Genomic DNA, 23138 nt, shown 5'->3' with positions numbered 1-23138 from the left:
GGGACATGAGAGAAGCCTTCTACAAGGATGATAAAAACATCAAATCATCCGGGCGTCCCCTGGGCAACATCCTTGCAGACGGCCAATTCTCACAACAGAAGCGACTTGCAGTTTCTCAGGTTGCTCCTGACACGACAAAAAAAGGGGGTTCTGTGTGGGAAGTTTGGCCCAATTCTATCATTGGTGGAGTTTAGAATGCTCTTTGATTATGGGTGAACTATAAATCCCAGCAACTACATCTCCCAAATGTCAAGGTCTATTTCCCCCAAACTCTACTAGTGTTTACATTTGGGCATACTGAGAATTCGTGCCAAGTTTGGTCCAGATCTATCATTGTTTGAGTCGACAGTGCTCTCTGGATGTAGGTGAACTACTCCAAAACTCAAGGTCAGTGCCCACCAAACCCTTCCAGTGTTTTCTGTTGGTCATGGGAATTCTGTGTGCCAAGTTTGACTCAGTTCCATCGTTGGTGGAGTTATGAATGCTCTGTGATTGTAGGTGAACTCTAAATCCCAGCAACTACAACTCCCCCAGGACAAAATCAATACCCTCCCCCAATCTGTTAGTATTCATAACAGCAGCAAAATGAGTTATGAAGTAGCAACGAAACCTAATTTTATGGTTGGGGGTCACCATAACATGAGGAAGCGTATTAAGGGGTTGTGGCATTAGGAAGGTTGAGAACCACTGCTCTTGAATGTACGGCATTCATGAGCAGCAGCCTGACCCAGCACCAGTAGCCAAAAGTGACACAAAGACCAAAAACACACAGACTAATGTTATCACTTCCATAGGAAGCTTTTCTTTATAGCAAAATAATATGGTCGCACTATTTACAAGAACAAGGTTTCCATTACACAAAGTTCAACCTTCACACTGGAACTTCACGCCCAAGGTCTTCTCATAACGAGGCCTACCTCACACTCTGAGGCCTATTCTCCCAGTGAAATGTTCTCCCACTGAGGCGGTACCAAGCAACAGGCACATCTGCTTAGGAGGCTTTTCTTTATAGCAAAATAGTATGGTTGCACTATTTACAAGAACAATGTTTCCTTTACACAAAGTTCAGCCTTCACACTGGAGCTTCACACCCAAGGTCTTCTGATAATGAGGCCTACCTCACACTCTGAGGCCCATTCTTCCACTGAGGCTTCTCTCATACTGTGGCGGAACCAAGCAACAGGCACACCTGCTTAGGAGGCTTTTCTTTATAGCAAAATAATATGGTTGCACTATTTACAAGAACAAGGTTTCCATTACACAAGGTTCAGCCTTCACACTGGAGCTTCACACCCAAGGATTTCTCATATTCTCCCAGTGAGATGTTCTGCCACTGAGGCTTCTCTCACACTGAGGCGGTACCAACAACAGACACACCTGCTTAGGAGGCTTTTCTTTATAGCAAAATAATATGGTTGCACTATTTACAAGAACAAAGTTTCCATTACACAAAGTTCAACCTTCACACTGGAGCTTCACATCCAAGGACTTCTCATAACGAGGCCTACCTCACACTTTGAGGCCTATTCTCCCACTGAGGCTTCTCTCATACTGAGGTGGTACCAAGCAACAGGCACAAAGTTCAACCATCACACTGGAGTTTCACATCCAAGGACTTCTCATAACTAGGCCTACCTCACACTCAGGCCTATTCTCCCACTGAGGCTTCTCTCATACTGAGGCGGTACCAAGCAACAGGCACAAAGTTCAACCATCACACTGGAGCTTCACACCCAAGGTCTTCTCATAACAAGACCTACCTCACACTCTGAGGCCTATTCTCCCACTGAAGTTTCTCTCATACTGAGGTGGTACCAAGCAACAGGCACAAAGTTCAGCCTTCACACTGGAGTTTCACACTCAAGGACTTCTCATAACTAGGCCTACCTCGCACTCTGATCCCTATTCTCCCACGGAGGTGTTCTCCTACTGAGGCTTCTCTCACACCAAGCAACAGGCACACCTGCTTATATTGAACTGCAGCTTTGCAAAGTCGTTTCATCCATTTAACCCTTTCAGTGCTTGACTCACATTTTTGTAAGTCGTTAATTTTTAATATTTCTAATACATTTGACCCCCTTTTTGTTACCCCCTTGGACCATTCATTTCTTGGGACAAAAATAGTTATAAAGTGGCATGAAAATAACAATGTCTTGGACTGTTTTCACCTCCGAGTGCTACCAAAATGGGGTGAAACTGCAATTAGATGTAATTTATGGGGTCTTTGTGGGGCTTGGAAAGCAACTCATGATATTTGGATGTAAATGGTTGATTTGTTAAACCAGAAGAGGTTGAGTTTTTCTTTCCTAGTCGCCTTTATTTCACGGAACAGGACTGGATCATTCTCTGTAATGCTCAAAAGAAGAGCATTAAAAGCGCCTTACAAGTATTAGGGAAAAATGTTTACATTTTTCAGGATTCATTCCTTGGAAAAGGTTCAGAAACCGACGCCAACGGGGTCGGTGTGCCATCAAGATCCCTATCCTCGCAGTGTCAAAGTGCTCATAGTGCAGGTAGTTAATGCACCCAAATCTACTGTAATATGGGCACTTACAGTACTGCCGGATCCAGAGCATCCTTTGTGGCGTATTTTCCCCAGGGGGCTTTTTGGGGGGCTGGGAGAGGGGGGCGATCTGTCCCGCAGCGTAGCGGCTGGGACAGACCTTTGTGCTGATCTACAGTCCGTTTTGCAGGTTTGCATCCCAGCTTGCTGTCTGTCGCTGTGCAAATCCATGCAAAACTGACTGTGGTGGTAGTTGTGATGCCTTTTATGGGAAGGAAGGAAGGGTCTGGGAAGTGGGAAAAGGCTTCGATTCCCGCTGCTTGATTTCCGAAGGCCTTTGGAGGAGGAACTGTCTTCTCCCTGGGTTGGGATTTGTTGCATTACTTGTGGGTTCCCTGAACAGTATTGCACTTGTCCCGGCCTGTGGAGGAGGAGCAGAAGAGACCGTCGCTGCTGAAAGCAACAAAGGGGCGGCCGTGCATTAAGGTTAAGGGGCGGTGGTTTTCCTTGTGTTTTGCTGTTGTCGGGTGGATCACGATGCAATTTTGATTAGATTAGCAGGACGAAAATTGCACGGTATCCATCTGTAAACCGCAGGACCTTCGTGGCTGACAAAAGTCCTTGTCAGTACTTTCGGAAAAGGGAGGCAGGGTGGAAGCCTTTCGAAATGACCTGCTCCTCAGGCACCGAAACACTTTTGACAGGGGAAAAGGAATCGGTATGCAATGTAATACTGCATATTTGTTGCTGTCAATAAAGAAATAAAATAAAAATTAAATCTGTTGTGTTGCTTTTTTGAGAGGGATGTCTTTTTAAAGAGTCTTTCCTGGAAAGAAGCCGTGGTCCACCAAGGCTGAACCAATGCCATCCAGGTTATGATTTACAACAGGTATGGGGAAATCCAAGCCCGGTGGCTGGATGCGGCCCCTTGGGCCCTTTTCGAAGGCCTTTCTCTCACCATCCTATCTTTCCTTCTCTCTTCCCTCCCTCTTTCTCTCCTTCCCCTCCACCCTTCCTTTCCGTTTGGTCTTCTCTTTTATCCATCCATCCTTCTTTCCTCCCTCCTCTCTCTCCTTCCTTCCCTCCTTCCTTTTTGTCTTTCCTTCTTCCTCCATTCCTTCCTTCCTTCCTTTTTGTCTTCTTTCCTCCCCTCATTCCTTTCCTTATTTATTTATTTTATTAATGCACTTGTATACCGCTAATATCTCAGCCTAAATCGGCGACTCATTGCGGTTTACAACACTTAAAAAACACTTAAAAACAACAATATTCAGATTACAAACATAGAACACATATACAGTACACAGTATTGGGCCACCAATACAGATCAATGCATCTCTTAACTAAAATCATAATCCAATTTCGTTGTCTGTGATTGCCAGTCCTTGATCATGAACTTCATTGCACCGGATTAGCCGAATGCTTGTTCAAACATCCATGTCTTCAGTTTTTTTCTAAATACCATCAGCGAGGAAGCTGATCTTATCTCTATAGGGAGGGCATTCCAAAGCCGCGGGGCCACCACAGAAAAGGCCTTGTCTCTCGCTCCCGCCAGCCGCACCTGTGAAGCAGGCGGGATGGAGAGTAGGGCCTCTCCCGAAGATCTTAGGGTCCTGGTGGGCTGATAGGCTGAGATACGTTCGGATAGATATGTTGGGCCAGAACCGTTTAGGGCTTTAAAGGCCAATGCCAGCACTTTGAATTGGGCCCGGTAGCTAATCGGCAGCCAGTGGAGCTGGTACAGCAGAGGAGTTGTGTGTTCCCTGCGCCCTGCCCCTGTTAGTACCATGGCTACCGCCCGTTGGACTAGTTGGAGCTTCCTAGCCGTCTTCAAAGGCAACCCTTCCCTCCCTCGCTTTTGTCTTTCCTTCTCTTTCCTCCCTCCATTCCTTTCCTCTTTACTCTCTCTCTCTTTCCCCCCTCTCCCTTTTGTCTTCTCTTTTTTCCATCCACCCATTCCTTTCCATCCTTTCGCCCTTCTTTCCTCCTTCCATCCTTCTCTTTTGCCTTTCCTTCTCTTTCCTCCCCCCCTTCCTCCCCCCTTTCCATCCTTTCATCCCTTTCCTCCTCCTGTCCATCCTTCCCTTTTGTCTTTCCTTCTCTTTCCTCCCTCTATTCCTTTCCATCCTTACTTCTTCTTTTTTGTCTTTCCTTCTCTCCCTCCATTCCTCTCTCCTTTTCCTCCTCTCTCCTTTCCCTCCCCCCCATTCCATTATTTCTTTTTTGTCTTTCCTCCCTCCATCCCTTTCTTCCTTCCCTCTCTCTCCTTCCTTCCATTTTGTCTTCTTTCCTCCCCCCATTCCTTTCCTCCCCTCCCTCCCTCGCTTTTGTCTTTCCTTCTCTTTCCTCCCTCCCTACCTCCCTCCATTCCTTTCCATCTTTTCTTTCCTCTTTACTCCCTCCTTCCCTCTCTCTCCTCCCTTTTGTCTTCTCTTTTTTTATCCATCCATTCCTTTCCATCCTTCTCTTTTGTCTTTCATAGAATCAAAGAGTTGGAAGAGACCTCATGGGCCATCCAGTCCAACCCCATTCTGCTGAGAAGCAGGAATATTGCATTCAAAGCACCCCTGACAGATGGCCATCTAGCCTCTGTTTAAAAACCTCCAAAGAAGGAGCCTACACCACACTCCGGGGCTGAGAGTTCCACTGCTGAACGGCTCTCACAGTCAGGAAGTTCTTCCTCATGTTCAGATGGAAATTCCTCTTTCCTCCCTCCCTCCATTCCTTTCCATCCTTTCCTCTTTTCCTCCTTCCCTCTCTTGCCGGCCTTCCCTTTTGTCTTCTCTTTCATGCATTCTTTCATCCCTCTTTCCTCCTCCTTTCCATCCTTCCCTTTTGTCTTTCCTCCCTCTATTCCTTTCCATGCTTACTTCATTTTTGTCTTTCCTTCTCTCCCTCCATTCCTTTCTTCCTTTCCTCCCCCTCTCCCCTCCCTCCCCATTCCATTATTTCTTTTTTGTCTTTCCTCCCTCCATCCCTTGCTTCCCTCTCCTTCCTTCCATTTTGTCTTCTTTCCTCCCCCCATTCCATTCCTTCCGTCCCTCGCTTTTGTCTTTCCTTCCCTTTCCTCCCTCCCTACCTCGTTCCATTCATTTCTATCCTTTCTTTCCTCTTTACTCGCTCCCTCCTTCCCTCTCTCCTTTTTGTCTTCTTTTTTCCATTCATCCATTCCTTTCCATCCTTTCATCCCTCTTTCCTCCTTCCATCCTTCTCTTTTGTCTTTCCTCCATTCCTTTCCATCATTTCTTTACTCTTTTCTCCCTCCTTCCCTCTCTCACCATCCTTCCCTTTTGTCTTTCCTTCACTTTCCTCCCGCCCTCTATTCCTTTCCATCCTTACTTCTTCCTTCCTTTTTGTCTTTTCTTCTCTTTCCTCCCTCCCTCCATTTCTTCCTTCCCTCTCCTTATTTCCATTTTGTAGGTGAACTATAACTCCAAAACTCAAGGTCAATACCCACCAAACCCTTCTAGTATTTTCTGTTGGCCATGGGAGTTCTGTGTGCCAAGTTTGGTTCAATTCCATTGTTGGTGGAGTTTAGAATGCTCTTTGATTGCAGGTGAACTACAAATCCCAGCAACCACAACTCCCAAATGACAAAATCAACCCCCCCCCCTCCCCCAACCCCACCAGTATTCAAATTTGGGTGTATAAGGGTATTTGTGGCAAATTTGGTCCGGTGAATGAAAATACATCCTGCATATCAGATATTTACATTATGATTGATAACAGTAGCAAAATGATAGTTATGAAGTAGGAAGGAAAATAATTTTATGGTTGGGGGTTACCACAACATGCGGAAATGTGTTAAGGGGTCACACCACGAGGAGGGCTGAGAACCCCTGTTCTAGTTCAAGGCATAAACAAGACATTTTGGAGCTCCAGATTTTCAGAAGCTGAACAATATCAGAACATTTATGCTGCTCCTATCCCGGAAACAGAACTCAAAGGTGACCTGTCATTGTAATAAATAAGGGGCCACAAATGCAATATTATCCAGAAATTGATGACAGAAGCACTCCAAAAAGATGTCCATTTAACTTCTGAAAGACCTCTAGAGAAAGAACCCACCACTTCAGTTTAACTTCTGTTTAGGTGGAATCTCTCAATCCTTATCTATTGTTTGTGTCCTAAGACTTTGGAGGAACAGGGAATGATATTTTCACATCATTCCCGATCTTCCAGTTGTATAAATATCAATAGAGTTTGCCAAGTACAAGGGGTACCATTGAAATCCACAAGCATGTGGACAATTTCAACAGAAAGGAAGAGACCATGAAAATGAACAAAATCTGGCTACCAGTATTAAAAAACTCTAAAATTACAACAGCACAACAACAGAGAGGAAACAACCAGGCACATCTTAACACCTCTCAACAAAAGATTTTCCCAGGCTAAGCCAGGCCTTCAAATGCTAATGAAGGTGGTCAGTTGAAACATTCACACCTAGCTCCAGCAGAGAAGAGCTCTTTGCCCCACCCCAGCCATTCCACAGATATATAAACCCATTGTCCTAATTCCAACAGATCTCACTACCTCTAAGGACGCTTGCAATAAATGCAGGCAAAACGTCAGGAGAAATGCCTCTAGAACATGGCCCTATAGCCCGAAAAAACCCACAAGAACCTAGTGATTCCAGCCATGAAAGCCTTCGAAAATACAAGGGGTACCGTTTTGCCCATGGCTCTGTGTACCAAGTGTGGTCCAATTCTATCATTGGTGGAGTTCAGAGTGCTCATTGATTGCAGGTGAACTATAAATCACAATGCCTACAACTCCAAAAATGTCCACAGCAATTCCTCTCAAAACCCATCAGTTTTCAAATTTGGGCATATTAGGCATGCATGCCAACTTTGGTTCAAATCCATTGGTGTTTGGCTTGATAGTATGCTCTGGATGTAGGTTTATTTATCGTGTCAGGGGCAGACCAAACAGTTGCATTGCATTTTTTAACAAACAAACAAATAGACAAACAAAACACAAAGTTTGCTAGCTTGGTAGTTGATTAAATGTCCTTTGACCAGTATCTGGCCACTTGGAGGGCCTCTGGTGTTGCCGCAAGAAGGTCCTCCATTGTGTATGTAGCAGGGCTCAGGTTGCATTGCAGCAGATGGTCAGTGGTTTGCTCTTCTCCACACTCGCATGTCGAGGATTCCACTTTGTAGACCCATTTCTTGAGGTTGGCTCTGCATCTCGTGGTGCCAGAGCACAGTCTGCTCAGCGCCCTCCAAGACGCCCAGTCTTCTGTGTGCCCAGGGGGGAGTCTCTCATTTGGTATCAGCCATTGGTTGAGGTGCTGGGTTTGAGCCTGCCAGTTTTGGACTCTCGCTTGCTGAGGTGTTCCAGCGAGTGTCTCTGTAGATGTTAGAAAACTATTTCTTGATTTAAGTCGTTGACATGCTGGCTGATACCCAAACGGGATGAGCTGGAGATGTCACTGCCTTGGTCCTTTCACTGTTAGCTGCTACTTCCCGGCGGATGTCAGGTAAACTATAACAGCTATAAATCCCTCCAGTATCTTTTGTTGGTCATGGGAATTCTGTGTGTGAAGATTCCAGATCCACTGTTGGTGGCGTTCAGAGTGCTCTTTGATTGCAGGTGAACTATACATCCCAGTACCTACAACTCCTATAAATCATGGTGAATTCTCCCCAAACCTCTCTAGTATGTTCAATTGCTGATTAATTCCTCTGTTTACAGTGTGCCATAGAAAAAGAATAGGAAAGGGTTAAAGGAGAGGCAGTGGATGGGGTCATGCAAATTCCACACCAATGGAGAGAGACGGAAACACTGAGATGCCTGTGGTGGAGGAAACACATAAAATCTAGGATGAAATCGACCCCATATGCAAGCCTTCACTTGGATGGTGGGCAGTGTGGTGTTTGTGGAGGACATAGCAGGGCTCTTGGACATATTTAAGGTGCTCACTATAACCTGCAGTGTCATTGGAGGGAAGGCCATTGGTGTCTCCCGAGTAGTGGGAGCTATAGCTTATTTGTGGAAGTGGGAGCCTGTCTGTGTAAGTGGACACAGACAGGTAATCTTCAATGGTAAGCAAACAGTATTTTGGTGCCCCCCCCCCCCCCAACCAATCTCTGATATATATTTTCTGTTCGGCGTGGGAGTTCTGTGTGCCATATTTGGTTCAATTCCATCATTGGTGGAGTTCAGAATGCTCTTTGATTGTAGGTGAACTATACATCCCAGTAACTACAACTCACGTATGTCAAGGTCTATTTTTCCCCAACAGTGCCCCTGGGCAAAATCAACTCTACTGCAATTGCTTACTTTGCGTAATGGGTTGAGCCGCCCCAGCCAGCCACACATACACATACATAGATATTGATAGATTGGCATTCAAACGTGCTTTTCCCCCCTTCCTGCCACATGATGGCGGACTGCTTCCAAAGAACAGAAAATCCCTTTCCCTTTTTGAATTCAGTGTAGTGTTGCATCCAGGGTGGAAAATCAGATGGAATTGTGTTTGTAGTCGTGGAATAGATGGACAACCAAAGCCTCAAGGCATGGGCAGAGTTCCATTTGCAGGAATGAGTGGAAAAAAACAATGAGGCTTCCCTAAAATCATTTGAAAAAGGATCCATCGTGAAGTTTGCTTTATTAAGTAATTAGTGTTATTGAAGGCTTTCGTGGCCAGAATCATTGGGCTACTGTGAGTTTTCCGGGCTATCTGGCTATGTTTCAGAAGAATCCTCTCCTGAAGTTTCACCCACATCTATGGCAGGCATCCTCAAAAGTTGTGAGGTTTGTTGGAAACCAGATAAGTGGTGTTTATATATCTGTAGAATAGGGTTCCTCAAACTTTTTAATCAGAGGGCTAGGTCACAGTCCCTCAAACTGTTGGAGGGCCGGATTATAACTTGAAAAAAACATGAATTAATTCCTATGCACACTGCACATCCCTTATTTGTAGTGCAAAAGGTACACAAAAACAATACCATAATTAAAATGAAGAACAATTTTAACAAATATAAACTTACTAGTATTTCAATGAGAAGTGTGGGCCTACTTTTGGCTGATGAGATTGGATTGTTATTGTGTGGTTTCAAATCATTTCAGACTTAGGTTGACCCTGAGCGAGGGCCGAGTAAATGACCTTGGAGGGCCGCATCCGGCCCCTGGGCCTTAGTTTGAGGACCCCTGCTGTAGAATAATGTCCAGAGTGGGAGAAAGAACTCTTGTCTGTTTGAGACATGTGTGAATGTTGCCATTGGCCAGCTTGATTAGTACTGAATAGCCTTGCATCTTCAAAGCCTGGTTGAATCCTTTGTTGGGAGGTGTTAGCTGACCCAGATTTTTTCCTCTCTGGAATACCCCTGTTTTTGTGTGTGTTGTTATTTCTTTACTGATCTAATTTCGGGGGCTTTTTAAAAATACTGGTAGCTAGAAATTGTTCATTTTCATGGTTTCCTCCTTCCTGTTGATATTGTCCACATGCTTGTGGATTTCAATGGCTTCGCTGTGCAATCTGACATGGTGGTTGTGAGAGTGGTCCAGCATTTCTCTGTTCTCCAATAATATGCTGTATCCAGGTTGGTTCATTAGGTGGTCTGCTATGGCAGAAGAATACACAAATTTTGGCCTGTCACTGAACATCGAGAAAACGTCATCTGTGCGCCTTCAGAAGAAGATCTACAAGCCATTCTAAACACCTTCGCAGAAGCATATGAAAAGCTCTGCCTGTCACTGAACATCGAGAAAACCAAAGCGCTCTTCCAGCAGTCACCAGCCATCCCCTCTCCAATGCCAGAGATACATCTTAATGGTGTAACATTAGAAAATGTTGACCATTTCCGCTACCTTCACAGTCACCTCTCCACCAAAGTCAACATCGACACCGAAATACAACACCGCCTGAGCTCTGCGAGCGCAGCATTTTTCCGAATGAAGCAGAGAGTGTTTGAGGACTGGGACATCCGTAGGGAGACCAAGGTGCTTGTCTATAAAGCTATTGTCCTCCCAACCCTGCTATATGCCTGTGAGACGTAGACTGTCTACAGACGTCACATGCAACTCCTGGAACGATTCCATCAGTGCTGCCTCCGGAAAATCCTGCAAATCTCTTGGGAAGACTGGCGGACAAACGTCGGCGTGCTGGAAGAAGCAAGGACCACCAGCATTGAAGCGATGGCCCTCTGCCATCAACTCCGCTGGGCCGACCACATTGTCCGGATGCCCAACCACCGTCTTCCAAAGCAGTTGCTCTACTTTGAACTGAAGAACGGAAAACGGAACGTTGGTGGACAGGAAAAGAGATTTAAAGACGGCCTCAAAGCCAACCTTAAAAACTCTGGCATAGACACTGAGAACTGGGAAGCCCTGGCCCTTGAGCGCTCCAGCTGGAGGTCAACTGTGACCAGCGGTGCTGCAGAATTCGAGGAGGCACGAGTGGAGGGTGAAAGAAACGTGCCAGGAGGAAGGCGCGTCAAGCCAACCCCAAACGGGACCGCCTTCCACCTAGAAACCAATGCCTTAACTGCGAGAGAAGATGCGGGTCAAGAATAGGGCTCCACAGTCACCTACGAATCCACAAGGAAACCCATCACAGAAGACCATCTTACTTGTCCAATGAGGGATCGCCTAAGTAAGTAAAATACTGGTAGCCAGATTTTGTTCATTTCCATGGTTTCCTCCTTTCTGTTGAAATGGTCCACATGCTTGTGGATTTCAATGGCTTCGTTGTGTAGTCTGACATGGTGGTTGTTTGAGTGGTCCAGCATTTCTGTGTTCTCCAATAATATGCTGTGTCCAGGTTGGTTCATTAGGTGGTCTGCTTTGGCTGACTTCTCTGGTTGAGTTAGTCTGCAGTGCCATTCATGTTCCTTGATTCGTGTTTGGGCAATGCTGTGTTTGGTGGTCCCTATGGAGACTTGTCCACAAGAGACTCTTGCAGAGGTGAGAGGATCCCTCTTGATCTTTGCTGAACGAAGTGTTTGTTGGATTTTCTTAATGGGTCTGTAGATCGTTTGTAGGTTGTGTTTCTTCATCAGCTTCCCTCTGCAGTCAAACACAGCACCCAAACACAAATCAAGGAACATGAAATGCTGGACCAGACACAAAATAATCAGGGCCAGCTAACACCTCCCAACAAAGGATTTCCCCAGGCAGGAAAAAGCCAGGTTTTGAAGATGCAAGGGCATTCAGTGCTAATCAAGCTGGCCAGTGGCAACATTCTCACCTGCCTCCAACATACAAGAGTTCTTTCTCCCACCCTGGACATTATTCCACATATATTTCAACCTTTTTCTTCGTGGTTTCTGTGAATGCACACATGTGGAGTGTCTGCGCCTGCGCAGGCACCAACGGAAACTTATCTAGTTTAAACTTTCCAAGTTTTGGCGGTAACCCTGCCCAGTCCCCGGCAGGGCATAAAAGGCGCCCCGCGTGCACATTCCACAGTTCCTGTTTTTCCGCTGCAAGGCTCACTTCGGAACTTCTAGCAATGTCCACAACTCGTTTTAAACACTGTGCGCCGTGTTCGAGAAAAATACTGGATTCAGACAAGCACTCTCTGTGCCTTCTTTGCCTCAGCAAGGCACATATCGCCGCTTCTTGCTGTCATTGCCAGGCTTTGACGGCACAGTCTCGAAAGAATTTAGCACATTGACTGTGGTACCTGTTGTACCAGCAGTCTCTGGCATCGACACCGTTGACATTGACTGCTCGACCATCGACATCGGCAGCAGTACCGCCGTCGACATCGACGTCGGTGAATCCATCCACTTCAGCAGCTCAGCCCTCAGCTCGACTGACAAAGGCGGCCAAAGGCCCGCAAAAGAAGCCTCGCTTTTCTCCCACCCTGGACATTATTCCACATATATATCAACCTCACTGGCTTAGTTTCCAACAGACCTCACAACCTCTTGAGGATGCCTGCCATAGATGTAGGCAAAATGTCAGGAGAGAATGCTTCCGGAACATGGCCATACAGACCGGAAAACTCAATGCAACTAAGTAATCAGTGATGTAAACTATATATGTCTTTTGGGTAAAGATGTCATTCTAGGAATAACAACAACAACAACAACAACAACAACAACAACAACAATACTTTTAGCCCACAGAAACCAAAGGAATGGGTATACAGTGCTGGGATACATAGCTCAAGAGTGTTATATGTGAAGACTTTGATATTCTGTAGTTTAATTGCCGTGGATCAATACTATGGAATCCTGGGATTTGTAGTTTGATGAGGCACCAATATTGTTTAGCGGAGAAGGCTAAAGAGCTTGTAACATTAACGCTATGCGGTTCATGGGAGTTGTAGTTTCCCAAGGTCCGAAGGGAGCCAGTTACCTCATTAAACTATAAATCCCAGAATTCTGGCAAATTATTCTTGAGCCTAGTGCAATGGTGGGATTTTCTCCAAAGTGCCATTCTTTTCACTGTCTGCCTACAAGCGACTTCTCTGGCCAAACATTGCTGCAAATCAGCTGCGTTCACTGATTTGGTTTCTTCCCCTCAAAGACTATAATTTACAGTTTCCCATAACCCCCTCCTTGTCATTTCGGAGCCTAAAATTCCCAGCAAGGAGCCGGAGTCTGTAATGATGCATGGTGTGGTGCATAACAGAGGCTCGAAGAGAAAGAGTAAAACAGTTGGAGCTCTTCTTCTCTTTCTTCCTGTGGCTTCCTGTTTAATAGTGGCATTCATCCTCTCTCGTATTAAAGGAAAAGGCCTTGTCTAGTTTAATTGGTGGTTAGCCTTGGACGATCTCAGATTACAACATTAATAGTAAAGTGGGACTGGTTCTTCTTGAAAAGGTTTGGAAAAGTTTGAAAGGTATATAGATTCACCCTATGCATAAATCCCACTATATAGATGCACCCTATGCATTAATCCCACTATATAGATGCACCCTATGCATTAATCCCATTATATAAGTGCACCCTATGCATTAATTAGGCTATATAGATACACCCTATACATTAATCCCTCTATATACAGCCTATGTATTAATTCTCCTATATAGATGTGCCCTATGCATTGATTTTGCTATATAGAAGCATCCTATGCATTAATTCTACTATATAGATGCACCCTATGCATTAATTCTGCTATATAGATGCATCTTATCCATTAATACTTCTATATAGATACACCCTATGCATTGATTTTGCTGTATAGATACACTCTATATATTAATTTTGCTATATAGATGCACCTACTGTATGCAATATTTTTGCTATATACATACACCCTATTTATTAATCCCTCTATATTAATGCATAGGGTGCATCTGTATAGCATTGATTTTGCTATATGGATGCACTCTATGCATTAATCCCACTATATAGATAAACCCTATTTATTAATTCCTCTATATAGATGCACCCTATGCATTAATTCTGCAATATAGATGCACCCTATGCATTAATCCTCCTAGATACACTGTATTCATTAATCCTGCTATGTAGATGCATCCTATGCATTAATCCCACTATATAGATAAACCCTATGCATTAATCCCGCTATACAGATGCACCCTGTGCATTAATTCCACCATATAGGTACACCCTATGCATTAATCCCACTACATAGGTGCACCCTATGCATTAATCCCGCTATACAGATGCACCCTATGCATTAATTCCACCATATAGATACACCCTATGCATTAATCCTGCTATATTGATGCACCCTATGCATTAATCCCACTATATAGATGCACCCTATGCATTAATCCCACTATACAGATGCACCCTATGCATTAATCCCATTATATAGATGCACCCTATGCATTAATTCCTCCATATAGATACACCCTATTTATTAATCCCACTATATAGATGCACCGTATCCATTAATCCTGCTATATTGATGCACCCTATGCATTAATCCCACTATAGATGCAACCTGTGCATTAATTCCACTATAGATACACCCTAGGCATTAATCCCACCATATAGATACACCCTATGCATTAATCCCACTATATAGATGCACCCTATGCATTAATCCCACTATATAGATGCACCCTATGCATTAATCCCACTATACAGAGGCACCCTATTCATTAATTCCACCATATAGATACACCCTATGCATTAATCCCACTATATAGATGCACCCTATACATTGATCCTACTATATTGATGCACCTAATGCATTAATCCCACTATATAGATGCACCCTATGCATTGATCCCACTATATTGATGCATCCTATGCATTAATCTTGCTGTATGGATGGGCCTTATGCATTAATCCCACTAAAGTGGTATCAAACTGCATCAATTCTACTGTAGATGCACCCTGAGTGAAATAAATCTTGAATTGTAAAAGCCAGAAACCAGAACCTACCCATTCTAATTGCCAACTATCCCAGTTGTAATAATTCATCCATCTTTCCCAAGCCAATGTTGACATTTTACTTTGATGTCCCAGAATTAAATGTTAAGTGATTCCTGTTCGAAATGCAGCATTTGCCATTCTTTCCCTTGAGCGCTTTCATTTGTTTAGTCGTATTAAAAATAAAACCGTGCCCAGAGAAACGGGGCCAAGGGTTGCATATTAGCCCTTTTGGGAGCTATTTCCAAAGTAGCAAAGTCTTATTCATGATGTAATTACTATTAATATAATTATTAGCCAGAAGAGGAAAGATATATACCATTTGTACTATTTGTACACCTCGAAAACAATGCGAAAAGTTGACAATATTTCACTGATCAATTTGCTGAGGTATCTTTAGATTAGGAACACAAATACATGGAAAATTAGGCTATCATTAGATATAGCAAAAGATAATAATAATAATAATAATAATAATAATAATAATAACCTATATAAATAAAAATGTAATGTTCGTTTGTGGGATTAACAAAACTCATAAACCACTAGATGAATTGACACCAAATTTGGACACAAGACACCTAACAACCCAATGTATGTCCTTCACTCAAAAAAATTTATTTTGTCATTTGGGAGTTGTAGTTGCTGGGATTTATAGTTCACCTACAATCAAAGAGCATTCTGAACCCCACCAATGATGGTATTGAACCAAACTTGGCACACAGTTCTCCCATGACTAACAGAAAATACTGGAAGGGTTTGGTGGGCAGTGTCCTTTGGTTTTGGAGTTGTAGTTCACCTACATTCAGAAAGCACGGTGCACTCAGTGATGGATGTGGACCAAACTTGGCACAAATATTCAACATGCCTAAATATGAACACTGTTGGAGTTTGGGGAAAATAGACCTTGACACTTGGGAATTGCATTTGCTGGGATGTATAGTTCACCTACAATCACAGAGCATTCTGAACCCCACCAATGGTAAAATTGGGCAAACCTCCCATACAGAACCCCCATGTGGGCCACAGCAATGCGTGGCAGGGGACGGCTAGTAATTACAATAAATATTCCACTTTTCTGTCTTAAAAGATAATAATAAATAAACTATATTTGTACCCTACCACCATCTCCCCAATGTGGACTCGGGGTGGCTCATACATTATGACAACATAATACAGTAAATAAATAAATCAAAATCAAAATACAAACAACATCATAATAAATTACATAAAACATAAACCATAAGAATACAGCAAACAATATAAAATTGCTATAAAATCATTCATAACACAGAACAGTGAGCAGGCCGCATGTACAGAGTAAAATACTAAAGCTAAAAACACAGTAATGTGTCCAAATCCCAGTAAGGTGGCCTTTTGCAGCTGGCAGCTGGTAATTTTGTCAGTGCTGATTGTGTTTAAGTGCAGGCCAAGGTCTTTAGGCACTGCACCCAGTGTGCCGATCACCACTGGGACCCCCTTGACTGGCTTGTGCCAGCGTCTTTGCAGTTTGAGCTTTAAATCCTCATATCATGTCAGCTTTTCCAGTTGTTTCTCTGCAATCCTGCTGTCACCTGGGATTGCAACACCGACAATCCATACTTTGTTTTTTAACACGATTGTGAGGTTAGAAGTGTTGTGTTCCATAACTCTGTCTGTCTGAATTCGGAAGTCCCAGAGTAGCTTGACGTGTTAATTCTCTGTAATTTTTTCCGGCTTGTGATCCTACCAGTTCTTTGTCACAGGCAGATGGTATTTGTGGCACAACTTCCAATGAATCCTCTGAGCAACCGTGTTATGCCTCTGCTTGTAGTCCGTCTGTGCGATCTTCTTGCAGCAGCTGAGGATGTGATCTATTGTTCCATCTGCTTCCTTGCGGAGTCTACATTGGGATTTGCCGTTGACTTTTCAATTCTGGATTTAATGGCATTGGTCCGAATGGCTTGTTCTTGGGCTGCCAGAATCAGGCGCTCCTTTGTCTCCTTTTTCAGAGTTCCATTTGTGAGCCACAGCCATGTTTTTCTTTGTCAATTTGGCTCTCAATTTTTCCCAGGAACTGTCCACGGAGAGCCTTCTTTTGCCAGGTTTTTCTTTGGCTCTGGATTGTGTTTTTACGGTACTCACTCTTTGTGTTTTGCACTTGAAGCAGTTTACTACTATTGACTTCCCCTAATGTTGGTTCTGGACTGCCTTTCCCATCATATGCCAGGACATGTTTATCTCCTTCTACCGTTTGTTTCACTTGCAGAAGCCCTCTGCCTCCTGATTTTCTGGGCAGGTCAAGTCTGTCGACATCATTACGTGGGTGTAATGCGTAATGGATTATTATTATTATTATTATTATTATTATTATTATTATTATTAGCTGTCCCCTGCCACGCATTGCTGCGGCCCAGATGGGGTTCTGTGTGGGAGGTTTGGCCCAATTCTATCATTGGTGGGGTTCAGAATGCTCTGTGATTGTAGGTGAACTATAAATCCCAGCAACTACAACTCCCAAATGTCAAGATTCTATTTCCCCCAAACTCCAGCAGTGTTCACATTTGGACATATTGAGTATTCTTGTAGAGTTTGGTCCAGATCCATCATTGTTTGAGTCCACAGTGATCTCTGCATGTAGGTGAACTACAACTCCCAAACCTAAGGTCAATGCCCACCAAACCATTCCAGTGTTTTCTGTTGGTTATGGAAGTCCTGTATGCCATGTTTGGTTCAATTCCATCATTGGTGGAGTTCAGAATGCTCTTTGATTGTAGGTGAACTATAAATCCCAGCAACTCCAACTCCCAAATGTCAAGATTCTATTTTCCCCAAACTCCACCAGTGTTCACATTTGGGCATATTGAGAATTAATTCCAAGTTTGGTCCAGATCCATCATTGTTTGAGTCCACAGTGATCTCTGGATGTAGGTGAACTACAACTCCAAAACCAAAGGACACTGCCCACCAAAAAACCCTTCCTGTTAGTCATGGGAGAACTGTGTGATAAGTTTGGTTCAGTTCCATCGTTGGTGGGGTTCAGAATGCTCTTTGATTGTAGGTGAACTATAAATCCCAGCAACTACAACTCCCAAATAACAAAAATAATTTTTTTGAGTGAAGGACATACATTGGGTTGCTAGGTGCCTTGTGTCCAAATTTGGTGTCAATTCGTCCCGTGGTTTTTGAGTTCTGTTAATCCCACAAATACTAATCAAGGTGGTCAGTGAAACATTCACACCTAGCTCCAGCAGACAAGAGTCCTTTGTCCCGCCCTGGTCATTCCACAGATATATAAACCCATTTTCCTAGTTCCAACAGACCTCACTACCTCGGAGGATGCTTGCTATCGATGCAGGCGAAACGTCAGGAGAAAATGCCTCTAGAACATGGCCACATAGCCCAAAAAAACCTACAACATTCACACCTAGCTCCAGCAGACAAGAGTCCTTTGTCCCATCCTGGTCATTCCACAGATATATTAACCCATTTTCCTAGTTCCAAAAGACCTCACTACATCTGAGGATGCTTGCCATAGATGTAGGCGAAACGTCAGGAGAAAATGCCACTAGAACATAGCCACATAGCCCGAAAAAACCTACAACAATCCAGTGATTCTGGCCATGAAAGCCTTCGACAATGCATTATTATTATCATCATTATTATTAGTTAATTGATTTGGATCATTCCTGGGCTGGACACCTGTTACTTTGAGTCTCCATTAAGACAGGAAAGTCTGTTTGGAATTGTGGGAGTTGAAGTCCAAAATACCTGGAGAGCCCAAACTGGCCCAGGACTGGTTTAGAGAGGGAGGTCCACATTCCAGCTGTGCTCCTTCCACAGTGCAAAGGGTTCTTGCTCGCTTTCCTTTTGCAGCCAATGAGAAGCGAGGAAAGTTTCCCCCCAGCCAATGAGGGCCCGGGCAGAGTCCAGAGCGCGCGCTCTCCTCTCTCATTGATGCTGCGCTGTGGCGGAGGCTGCCTCGCCTCTTAGCTCTGCTGCTGCAGCTGCTGGCGGCGCTTTTCCTCGGGATGCCTCGGAGGTTCGCCCCGCCTTAGGGCCGCCATGAGCGGCGGAGGAGTCCGGCCAGGGGTCCTTGGCTGCCTCCGGGCCGTTGCCCTTCTCCTCCTCTTCCTCCTCGGCACCCGCGCCCAGCCGCCCTCCGCCTGCCTTCGGGTCCGTGCAGCCTTCCGGGCCCTCCACCCCGGGGCCAAAGGGGGGCCTGAAGCCCCAGCCGCAGGTGAGTGTCCCACACATATACGCACACCTGGCTCTCAGGTAAATCCATTGAGATGCAACCTCTGCCCACTTGGAGACAACCCTTCCCGCCCTTTCATGGATTCTTTGCCAATTCAGTGCAATTCTGGGGGTTCAGGGACTTTTTGGAAGTGTGTGTTTGTGTGTGTATATCTCCCTATCCCTACACAAACAAACAATATTTGAATTTATTGTCGAAGGCTTTCATGGCTAGAATCACTAGGTTCTTGTGGGGTTTTTTCGGGCTATATGGCCATCGTCTAGAGGCATTTTCTCCTGACGTTTCGCCTGCATCTATGGCAAGCATCCTTAGAGGGAGTGAGGTCTGTTGGAACTAGGAAAATGGGTTTATATATCCGTGGAATGACAGCAGAGAGGAAACAACCAGGTACATCTTAATACCTCTCAACAAAAGATTTCCCCAGGCTCAGCCAGGCCTTCAAATACTAATCAAGGTGGTCAGTTGAAACATTCACACCTAGCTCCAACAGACAAGAGTCCTTTGTCCTACCCTGGTCATTCCAAAGATATATAAACCCATTTTCCTACTTCCAACAGACCTCACTACCTCAGAGGATGCTTGCCATAGATGCAGGCAAAACGTCAGGAGAAAATGCCTCTAGAACATGGCCATATAGCCCAAAAACCCCCACAAGAACCTAATATTTGAATTATTGTATCTTTACTTTTAAGCTTTTTTATTGTATTCCTATTTGAATCACTTCTAAGCTTGTTATTGTATTTATATATTCGAATTATTATCTCATGTTTTTTATTGTGTGTTTAAATAGATATGTCAATTGTATTGTCGAAGGCTTTCATGGCCGGAATCACGGGGTTGTTGTAGGTTTTTTTGGGCTATATGGGCATAGTCTAGAGGCATTTTCTCCTGACGTTTCGCCTGCATCTATGGCAAGCATCCTCAGAGGTAGTGAGGTCTGTTGGAAGTAGGAAAAATGGGTTTATATATCTGTGGAATGACCAGGGTGGGACAAAGGACTCTTGTCTGCTGGAGCTAGGTGTGAATATTTCAACTGACCACCTTGATTACCATATAATGGCCTAACAGTGCCTGGGGCAATCTATTGTTGAAAGGTGATTAGATGTCCTTGTTTGTTTCTCCTCTGTTGTTTTGCTGTTGTAATTTTAGAGTTTTTAAATACTGGTATCCAGATTTTGTTCATTTTCATGGTTTCTTCCTTTCTGCTGAAATTGTCCACATGCTTGTGGATTTCAATGGCTTCTCTGTGTAGCCTGACATGGTGGTTGTGAGAGTGGTCCAGCATTTCTGTGTTCTCGAATAATATGCTGTGTCCCGGTTGGTTCATCAGGTGCTCTGCTATGGCTGACTTCTCTGGTTGAAGTAGTCTGCAGTGCCTTTCATGTTCCTTGATTCATGTTTGGGCAATGCTGCTGTGTTTGGTGGTCCCTCTCTAGGCTTGTCCACAGCTGCATGGGATACTACCGGGATTGTGGCACAGCTGGCTGAGTGTCAGCTGCATTAAGATCACTCTGACCAAAAGGTCATGAGTTCGAAGCCAGCCCGGGTTGGAGTGGGTTTCCAATCAATTGTGTAGCCTGTTGTCGACCTTTGCAAACTGAAAGACAGTTGCATCTGTCAAGTAGAAAAATTAGGTACCACCTTAAAGTGTGGGGAGGATAAATTAACTGATTTATGAGGCCATAAAAAGACTCCAGCAAGTACTCCAGCGGGGAAGCATGCGGGGAATGCGGAAGCACTTCATCAGTGTCGCAGATGGACGATGAAAGTAACAGCTCCCCTGGCAGCCAGAAAAAGTTAAATAGCCTCTGTGTATGTCTGTATATGTTGTATGTCAAAATTGGCATTGAATGTTTTCCATATATGTGTACACTGTAATCCGCCCTGAGTCCCCTGCGGGGTGAGAAGGGCGGAATAGAAAAGCTGTAAATAAATAATAAATAAATAAATAAATAAATACGGTAGACTCCTGCAGAGGTGAGAGGATCCCTCTTGTCCTTTGCTGAACGTAGCATCTGTTGTATTTTCTTGGTGGGTCTGTAGATAGTTTGTATGTTGTGTTTCCTCATCAGCTTCCCTCTGCAGTCAGTGGTTCCCTTGATGTGTTGCAAGAACACTTTTCCTCTGGGTGGATCTTTGTCTTGACTCTCGTGGCTTGTTCTCGGTTTTTATCAGTTATTTATGTGGCTCTCAGTGCTCTCGGGAAGTTAGTGAAGGTATTGCGAGTCCCATCATCAGTGGTCCATCCTCCTCCAAGTTGCACCAGGATGGAGAGTGGGTGATGGGGGCTCTGTGTGCCAAGTTGGTCTTGATCAGTCATTGGATGAGGGTCGCAGTGGTCTCATGAAGTGAGTGGAGGTACTTCAAGTCCCATCATCCGTGGTCCATCCTCCTTCAAACCACAACAGGAAGTAGAGCGGATCATGGTGGCTCTCTGTGCCAAGTTTGGTCTAGATCAGTCATTGGTGAAGGTTGCAGTGGTCTCAGCAAGTGTGTTGAGGTACTGCAAGTCCCATCATCCGTGGTCCATCCACCTCAAAACTACACCAGGATGTCGAGTGGCTCATGGGGGCTCTGTGTGCCAAGTTTGACCTTGATCAGTCACTGGATGTGGGTTGCAGCGGTCTCGGGAAGTGAGTGGAGGTACTTCAAGTCCCATCATCCATGGTCTGCCCTCCTCCAAACTGCAGTAGGATGTAGAGTGGGTAATGGGGACACTGTGTGCCAAGTTTGGCCTTTATCAGTCTTTGTTGGGGGCCGCAGTGATTTGTGGGATCTGAAGAGTTTGAAAGTACTACAAATTCCATCATCCATTGTCTGTCCTCCCCCAAACCTCACCAGGACGTAAAGGTGGTCATGGGGGTTATGTGTGCCATGTTTAGTCTTGATCAGTCATTGGATGAGGATCACAGCGGTCTCGGGAAGTGAGGTGAGGTACTTCAATTCCCATCATCCATGGTCCGACCTCCTCCAAGCTGAAGTAGGATGTAGAGTGGGTCATGGGGGCTCTGTGTGCCAAGTTTGTTCTTAATTGGTCTTAATTGTGTGTGTGTGTGTATATATATATATATGTTGGATGTTTGTAAGTCAGAGACTGCCTGTATATGTGTGTATGTTTGTATATGTGTGTGTGTATGTATATATATATGTGTGTGTATATGTTGGATGTTTGTAAGTCAGAGACTACCTATATATGTGTGTATGTTTGTATGTGTGTGTGTGTGTGTGTGTGTGTGTGTATATATATATATATATATATATATATATATATATGTTGGATGTTTGTAAGTCAAAGACTGCCTATATATGTGTGTGTTTGTGTATATGTGTGTGTGCATGTTAACCCTTCCCTGTGCTATCCAAAACACACACATAGGGATGCCAGTCTATTTACCTGGCTCTCAGGTAGCACAGAAAGGGAAGAGATGGTCATTGAAGTGCAGAATTATTGTCGTTTCGACACCTTGAGCCTTGCTATAGAATTTGTGTTTGAGTGGAGAGCTACCACTCTTTGGCAGAGAATGCGAAAGACCTTGCTAAAACTGGAAATTTCCTGATTCCGTAGCATATGGCAGTTGAAGTGTTGTCATTTTACACCTTCGCATACACAGTAGAAAGCCTCTCCCGTGACAGAAGGGTCTTGTAATCTGGTATGTTATGCTTTCAGTCTTCTTACGTGTTCTTCTAATGTGTTCTTCAACTTTTGTATTACTAAATGGATTGTTTATTTCATGATATTTGGCCTTTTAACATGTTTCAAATGTACTTGGTTGAAACTGTTGGCAATCTCTCTCTATAAAAATGCTCTGTACATAATGAGTTCCTTAAAAACAAAAGAACCAATGAATGAAATCACACCAAATTTGGCAACAAAATGTCTCACAACACAATGAGTGACCGTCGCTCAAAATATTAAGATTTTGTCATTTGGGAGTTGTAGTTGCTGGGATTTATAGTTCACCTACAATCAAAGAGCATTCTGAACTCCATCAACGATGGAATTGAAACTAACTTGGCACACGGGACTCCCACGATAAACAGAAAATACTGGAAGTGCTTGGTGGGCATTGACCTTGAGTTTAGGAGTTGTAGT

General features: G+C 44.2%; 1 protein-coding gene across 1 annotated transcript in view; it reads left to right on the top strand.

The window, feature by feature from the left end:
* The first annotated feature begins 18741 nt into the window (after window positions 1-18741).
* Window positions 18742-23138, top strand: part of GPC3 (glypican 3) — a 196996-nt gene continuing 192599 nt past the window's right edge. Inside the window, exon 1 of the mRNA XM_060756063.2 lies at window positions 18742-19027. Coding sequence (XP_060612046.2) covers window positions 18853-19027 — 175 coding nt within the window. The 5' untranslated portion in view covers window positions 18742-18852. The remainder of the gene's footprint in view (window positions 19028-23138) is intronic.

Source organism: Anolis sagrei, chromosome 10 (assembly GCF_037176765.1).
Source record: "Anolis sagrei isolate rAnoSag1 chromosome 10, rAnoSag1.mat, whole genome shotgun sequence".
In the NCBI taxonomy this organism is placed as follows: Eukaryota; Metazoa; Chordata; class Lepidosauria; order Squamata; family Dactyloidae; genus Anolis; species Anolis sagrei.
The sequence above is the reverse complement of the archived record's forward strand: the minus strand, read 5'-3'. Positions and strand labels throughout refer to the sequence as shown.